This window comes from Myotis yumanensis, unplaced genomic scaffold (genome assembly GCF_028538775.1).
Source record: "Myotis yumanensis isolate MYYU_CA2020_CCGP unplaced genomic scaffold, mMyoYum1.0.hap1 SCAF_9, whole genome shotgun sequence".
Lineage (NCBI taxonomy): Eukaryota > Metazoa > Chordata > Mammalia > Chiroptera > Vespertilionidae > Myotis > Myotis yumanensis.
Window position 1 is genome coordinate 83,353,817 of NW_027223760.1, and position 8,106 is coordinate 83,361,922.

The 8,106-nt window shown below is 43.9% G+C and overlaps 1 protein-coding gene across 1 annotated transcript; it reads right to left on the minus strand.

Moving 5' to 3' along the window:
* Positions 1-1,740: 1,740 nt before the first annotated feature.
* On the minus strand, positions 1,741-7,232 carry LOC139017050 (ovomucoid-like). Its single transcript, XM_070425228.1, has 5 exons — positions 7,193-7,232; positions 6,111-6,187; positions 5,150-5,187; positions 2,953-3,068; positions 1,741-1,876 (listed from the first exon to the last, which is right to left on the minus strand). Exons 2-5 carry the CDS (start codon positions 6,175-6,177, stop codon positions 1,822-1,824), a joined length of 276 nt encoding a protein of 91 aa, XP_070281329.1. The 5' UTR covers positions 6,178-6,187; positions 7,193-7,232; the 3' UTR covers positions 1,741-1,821.
* Positions 7,233-8,106: the final 874 nt, after the last annotated feature.

Genomic DNA, 8,106 nt, shown 5'->3' on the forward strand with positions numbered 1-8,106 from the left:
GTTTTATGGCTGAGTAGTATTCCACTGTGTACATGTACCACATCTTCTATATCCAATCATCACCAGTTGTTCCCATGTCTAGGCCACCATGAATAATACTGCAAATGAACATAGGGGTGCCTATACCTTTACAAATAAATGTTCTCAATTTTTTGGATAGATAACCAGAAGAGGGATTGCTGGGTAAGTTCCATTCTTAATTTTTAAAGGCACCTCCAAACTGTTTCCATGGTGGCAGCACATTTTTACATTCCCATCAGTGCGGTGAGAACTATGTTCCAGACCGAGTCCCTCCGTTCCTCAGCGTGTCCTCAACAACTGGCAGAACTGAAAGTGCAGGTGATGATGTCACTGAGGAAGTGACATTGGGGAGGTACCGTCTCGCTGGGCTAGCTTGTTTTATCTCTACAGTGAGAATTTTAACTTGGATCATAAAAGTTATATAACATCTATATAATTAGCATTGCTATGTATACTACTTTGTCTGTCACTATATCGAACATGAGTAAGGTGACGTCAACTAAACCCAAAATGCGTGGACTGAGAGCCTAATTCAGGTAGCCATTGGCTGTCTGAGTTGGATTGAGGATCATCTAAACAATCTGTGATTTCTTCCACAAGATTCCTCAAGGGACAGCATGTACCCAGATTTCCCACCGAGGGGAAATGCACTGCCTGGTAAAGTGTGAACGACGCTGTAGAGGTATGATCATTAGGAAGCACTGCTTGCCTTGAATCAAAACTTACACTGATGGTGCTTTCAACCATCAGAGCCTTTCGTGACAGAGCAGAAGTTTACTCGCAGTTAGCAGTAGAAGATGAATAGTCTGTCTTCCTATTGATACATACTCAAAGCTCTTTCTCCAGTCATTTACTTCAGTCATTTCTCAAGTCCTATTTTCATTATTTCATTCCATATGGTCTGGACAGGCTACATTTAGGTGGTACACACCTTAAAGTATTAGGCAGAACCTTAACAAATAAAAGCTTTTGATTAGCCGATAAACCCTTTCCTTGTTTACAGTTGGACCCTCCCAGGACTGGTGGGCTCCTCGCATGGATGACATGGTGGTAGCAGCTGCAGAGAATTCGTGCACTGGGCTTCTCGTATCTCATAAGGGCCTTGGATCTAGATTACATCAAGTACACTAACAACCTTTGCCTTGACTGATGTGAGTGACAAAGAAAATAATGTAATTTTCCCTCAAGCCTCAGAAATCATGCAATATTTTTGAATAGACTTTGCAGTTCATTCAATTATAGATAAGGCCTATGTTTTAGAATGCAAATCCATATTGGCTCTTATTCGTGATTGTAAGATTCCCCTGGGTACTTGTTAGAACTCCAGTCCTAGATCCCTCTTCTGGAGCCTTTGGCTCTTTCTGATAAAGAGGATCCCAAGTGTCTGTAATTTTAATGAACACCCAGGTAACGTATTATTTTTTAATCTTTTAAAGTAGTTACTTGTAGTTACCAGAAGTAATCATGTGTCTTAAACCATTAATCAACAAAAGGTTGTATTTTCAATAAGGATAATATTATTCAGTATTGTATAGATGGAAATATTTATGATTTTTGTAAGTTGCATTAGGTTTTATATGATCAAACACATGATTAAGGTAGTTTTTTTCATCTGCTATTTAATGATCAAACAGAAAATGAAAATCAATTTAGGTTCTTAGAGTTGAGAGACAATTTCCAACACTCTCTACTCCATCTTGTGTAGAACAGAAGGCTTTGTCCAGTCACCTAGGAATTTAACGCCCTCATTGAAAAGGCTCAGAGTGGCGTCCTCCGCAAAGTAGGCTTGTTAACATGGCCCTACGAAGACTCACAGCGCCCATAATGCTTCAATCCAAATGCTCTGTTACTTTTTCTGTAAAGAGAAAGAGAAAGGAGACATTATTACAAACAGCATTGAACGCTGCCTGGGCATTACACTGAGTCAGTGGTTCTCAATCTTACTGCACTATTGCTGTGGCCCCAGCCCATAACAAAGAAACAGAATTTCCGGAGGACGAGGCCCAGAAATCAGGATTTTAAAAAGATTCCAGGGTGATTCTGATGTGCAGCCAAGGTTGAGAACCACCTCCCTGAGTGCTTCTAAATGATCAGCAGGGCGTGGAGAGGCTGTGCTCCCTCCACAGCCAGCTGGGACCCACGTGCCTCCCAGCCCTTCACGCATCCTTCCCTCAACTGGGGCTACTGGGCTCTTCCTACATGGTCAGTGCTGGCTCAGTCGTGGAAACCACCCAACAGGAGAGAGGCGAGGACTGGAGATGGTTTTGATGGTTCTCTCAGAGTAGAAGCCACTTTGGGGATTAAATAAGAGGAAACAGATTTGAGAGACAATGAAGAGGGAAGTGGGAAGACTGGTAGAACCTTTAGACTGCAAACTCCTTGGCGAGAAACAGATGGGAAAGGAGCGGGTGGCAGTGTCCTGGGAGGCCCTGCTCTCTGAGGAAGGTCCGCAGGCCATCGCGGAGTTCAGGAGACACGGTTGACCCCCAGAGGGGCCCCTTCCCAGCATGAATAGGCTCATTGTGATGGATCTCAAATTCCTCTGGTCAAGCAGTGTTTGCTGCTCAGCTGTGCTCCCTGTAGCTTGATGCTACATCACAAAGATGATCAGGTATCATATGGACTTCAGAATTCAATCTATTGGCCATAGACCCATCAGTAAGTCCTAGTGGTTAAATTCATTGATTTGTACATTTCCAAAATATCCAGCAGATATATGGAGAAGTCCAATACAAATCTGCTTTTGCAAATGAGAACTCCCGGGAAAGGTACCAGTGTGATCCTGTGGCATTTACTGAGATAGTACAATTCCCACCCCACCCCACCCCCCATGTACTGTGCCTAGGCTATCAGAAACATGGGTTTTCCTATCATTTTGTGATGGTTTCCTCATTATTTTCGAAGATTCAATATTTAGCCTTATATTCTTACAACATTGCACTGCAGAAAATGCATGTATTGGCGTAAGTTTGCTCATCCGTTCCGCAGACTGGACTCAGTTTTTTGGAGCAGATATATAGTCGGTTTATATATCTATCACAGTCTGGCTGTCAAACACAAAGAACAACATAAAATTTGTCAGATAATGAACTTTTTGGAAAAAAAGTATTTAACCTTAGCACAAGTACTATGCATCCAAATAGAATGAAAATATTCTACATTGAGGTTTGAAAATAAACAATCTACTTAGTCATAAAATATTATTAATATATTTTTACAAACCCAATATCCTTTTTAAAAGCAGGCCAATGGCTGGATGTATTGTTATAATGCCGCCACTCTCCTCTCCCTTCCCTTCATGCCTTCATCAGGCTTCCCTCATTATTTCATACCACATGGACCAGTAAAGTGGAATGTTAATATTTTCCCTATCTTTTTCGGTAGTTTCACTACTAGAGAGTCAGATACATTCAGATTATTACCACATATGTATATATTCACATATATTAGTATTTACATATGTATAAAATTTGTTTAGTAATGGCAGTATTGGTAATTTACATAAACAATAGGTTGTGTATTCTTACATGACTGCATTTTGAAATGTCTTTGTAACCTTTATTTATTTAGATGTTTCTTCTCTCTATATAACACCCTCCTCTATGGATATATGGAAATTATTGTTGTCTCCACCTCTAAGTGGATAATTTTTGTAATCCTCTTGTTTTGCTAGATAAATAAATCTACTTTAAATAGACTGTAACCTTTATCAGATGCTTGCAGATAACAAGGATACCCAGTAATGAAATCTTTAAAATAATGGAATATTTTATCTTATGGAAAACTAGAGGCCAGTGCACGAAATTCGTGCATGGGGGGGTCCCCTCAGCCCAGCCTGCACCCTCTCCAACTGCCAGGACCCCTCAGGGGATGTCCAACTGCTGGTTTAGGCTCGATCCTGGGGATCAGGCCTAAACAGGTAGTCAGACATCCCTCTCACAATCCTGGACCGCTGGCTCCTAATCGCTCACCTGCCTGCCTGCCTGGTCACCACTAACTGCCCTTCCCCTATTGGCCTGATAGCCCCCAACTGCCTCCCTTGCTGGACTTGGTTGTCCCTCATGGCCCCCCTGCCAGCCTGGTCGCCCCACACAGCTTGCTGTTCAGTTGTTTGGTCGTCCCTCACTACCGCCCTACCCCGCCAGCCTGGTTTCCCCACACAGCCTGCTGTTCTGTCATCTGGTCATCCATCACTACCCGCGCTCCGCTGGCCTGGTCATAAGCAGCCATCTTGTGAGGGCTTGAAGGTTAATTTGCATATGACCTCTTTATTATATAGGATACCAACTATTTTTATATGGCTGGCTAGGTTTTATTTATTTAACTTACTGTAATAATGGCACAATTCAAATAAAATTTTTGGAAGGATCATTCTGTTGCACATTTGGTTTGGTGAAGTATATATATTTTTTAAATATATTTCATTGATTTTTTACACAGAGGAAGGAAGAGGGATAGAGAGTTAGAAACACCGAGGGGCGAGAAACATCGATCAGCTGCCTCCTGCACACTCCCCACTGGGGATGTGCCCGCAACCAAGGTACATGCCCTTGACCTGAATCGAACCTGGGACCCTTCAGTCGGCAGGCCGATGCTCTATCCACTGAGCCAAACTGGCCAGGGCAAATTTTATTTTTTAAAAGTGAGAGAGAGTAGAGAGGTAGAAACAGCAACTATGAGAGGGACATCAAACAGCTGCTTCCTGCAGGCCCTCTACTGGGGATTAAGCCCACAGCCTGGGAATGTGCCCTGACCAGGAATTGAACCAGGGGCCTCTTGGTTCATGGGTCAATGTATAACCACAGAACAACACTGGCAGGGCTGTTTGGTGAGATTTGCTGCTAAAAATTACAATATAAACTAATCAAAAGTTGCCCAGCCAGTGTGGCTCAGGGATTGAGTGTCGACCTATGAACCAAGAGATCACGGTTCCAATCCTAGTCAGGGCACGTGTCCAGATTGCAGGCTGCATCCCCAGTGTGGGGCATGCAAGAGGCAGCCAATCCATGATTCTGTTGTCATGATGTTTCTATATCTCCCTCTCCCTTCCTCTCTCAGATCAATAAAAAATATATTTAAAAAATTAAAAGCGTTTTTTAAATTTCCAAATGAATCAGTATTAACTTACCTCCTCGCGAATGTGTCTTTGTGGTGTAAGAAGAGTTCCTGCAACAAGCACACAGAGAAAATGTAAAAATAAGAAGAAGGGGAAGAAATCCGAGTCTCTGGTGGGGAGACCCTGTACTTTTTAGCAGCAAAACTCTATACAAATGGCCTCCTCAGGACCCCCAGGTTCCGAGGGGAGCCTTTTGTGGTCGGATCAAAAGAGTAAGTTCCCAACGTAAGCCCAAGTCTGGAAATGTTATTCCAAGTTATTCTCATCTGTGAACAACAATCTGAAGTGTTGTGCAGTAATCATCACACAGTCCTGTGAGGATAGCATCGTTCTTTTTGTTCGTTTGTTAATAAATGAGACATCCTAGTCAGGGAAGACAATGCCTTGCTTAATGCCACTCTGTACACCTCGCATAAGGTCACTGAACATGGAGAAATGACCACGTTGAGAACTAGGACTCAGTTCTAATGTCAGGGTCTATTCAACACCTCACAGCTCCTTGACTCAAAGTCACCGTTCTTCTCGCACTAAAGGAAGGTGCGTTTTGAATGAGTTCTCACCTTACACGAAGGTTGGACTTTAGTGGCCTCAGAACTGGCAGACAACAAGAGAGACGGCCAAGGATTAGCCAATCCAGGACACCATTACCCCTACCATCTGCATTTAGCAAACATGGAGTCTGACCTCCAAAAGTAATAGTTATGTCAATATCTTTAGTGAGAAATGAACAAAAAGCTAAGTTCTACTGGTCCTTCTAGCCCACCGCTCTGCCCCCATCTCTCTAGGGTGGAAATGAAGAAACAACCCCCAGAAATCATCAATAAAGGAGTTGGTAACACGCCCGCTTTCGTTGGCCAGTTTCAGTGCTACAAGCCCAGTGAATGGAGCTGCTCCATTTCTGGATGACAGACGCTGTCTCCTGCGTTTTCTAAGCTGTGTGAGTGGCTTCGCCCAGAACTGAGAATGTACTCACCAGAGTGAAGAGGACACACCACGGCAGTGATGAGGAGGATTGTGAGCAACGATGAGGAAAAGGACATTGTGTCGGATCTGTAGGAAAACCCGGAAGGGCTGATTAGACACATGACACAGGGACACATTTCCTATTGGCAATCGCAAGTTTCTTACAGGCCAAGGACCTGCTTCTCCCCTGGACGCCTTATTATGTTGGACTTCTCCCTTGTTTCTTTGCCCAAACCCACAGGACCAAGGAGACATGCGGGAACAGAGGCCTCATAGAGATGGAGACACCAGGACCCGCTCTCAGCGCTTCAGAAGGAGCTGTTTGTCCCCCAGCCTCGGCTCAGCCCACACAACTGCCTCCACTTTAGGAAATATGCGCCCCGGAACCTCCTTGTCCTCGGAACATAGAGACGTTCCAGGAAGGCCTGGCCTGGAGCAGGCCCCACACATGCTGCCCCCAGACCCATCCCCTCCTCCCTGAACCCCAAGAGATCCTCCAACTTGAGAAAAAACAGCTATAACACCTGAGTTGTTAAACTCCTTCACTTTTTTTTTTTTTAATTCTCACCCATGGATAATTTTTCCATTGACTTTCAGTGAAATAGAAGTGATGGAGGCAGGGAGAGAGGATGGGAGGGAGGAAGACTGAGAGAAAGTGAGAGAGAGACAGACATTATTGTTGCCTCCTACACAGGCCCAGATCAGGACCTGGATAGAGCCTGCAACCCAGGTACATGCCCTTGACCAGGAATCCGAGACCCTTTTGGGTGAGGGGTGAGGTAGCGGGGTGTGACACTCCAACCACTGAGCCAAACCGGGCAGGGCTAAACCCCTTTACTTTTCATTAGGAAAGTCTGTTCCCTTTTTTCCTCCTGCACCCAAGTCAATAAAGCAAACATGTTAAACAATACATATGAAAAAAACCTCAAGAGAACTATCTCCTGGGCCAGTTAAGAATATATACAGTTTTCAATGCTCAATTTATCCTTCAGGGAAGCAGGAACAATTATTCCTATAAGAACCAGAGCTGGCGCAGTCCTGACAACAATACTATACAAAAAATGACAATAATGTGTGCCCCAAGTTACCCACCTCAAGGAGACACAATACACAGGGAGACTGTAATGTCCTGTTTACCTGTGCAGCCTCAGCCAGCTCCACCGTGCTCAGGAGCGTATTTTAAATACGTCTGCCCAGGAAAGATGAGACCCAGAGGGACCTTATGCCCTGGCAGTGACTGGGCTGTTGCCACACACACAGGTCCTGGAAGCTATTCCTGCAGCAGGAAGTGTAGAGAACAATTCTATCTGATGGGCATTATGAATGGGAAGGGGAGAACATGATAAGTATGTTTATCGATCCTAAAATAGATAAGACGTGAAGTCTTGCTAAGCAAGGGAGCTGGGCAGGATCAGGAGATAAGGCAGGAAAAGAATTTCAGAAACTACAATTTGCAAATATGTCTGGAACCTCCATAGTCTGAAAACATAGATAGCTATGAGAAGCACCTGGAGGACTTTGAGAATATCCTGTGCCGTGTTCCTTCCCCAAGGTTGCGATTCCATTTGCTCTACGAGACCCTCGTAACTGGTGTGTGTTGTGTTTAAGTTTCTAAGATGACGGTAACTTGCAGGGACAGCTGAGTGACTGAGCTAGAGCCACAGGACAGTCTCTGAAGCACTATGACATCCATCTTCCTGCTTCTCCAACCAGAGCTTTCGCAGTCAGTGGGGACACATACAAACCTGTGGCCAGCTCTAGTCACACATTCACATTTGTCCTAATTTGGAAATTTATCTTGTTTCAAATTTCTATGATCCACTCTCCAAAAAAAAGGGAAATAAATGCTCAAATGTTAATGATACCTTATTCTTAGGAAAATAGAGCCAGTCTGGCTGGTGTTTCTCAGTGGTTAGAGGGATTTTGGGGGACTGGGTGAAAGAGGTGAAGGGATTAAGTAGTACAGATTGGTGGTTACAAAACAATCATGGAGATAGAAAGTACAT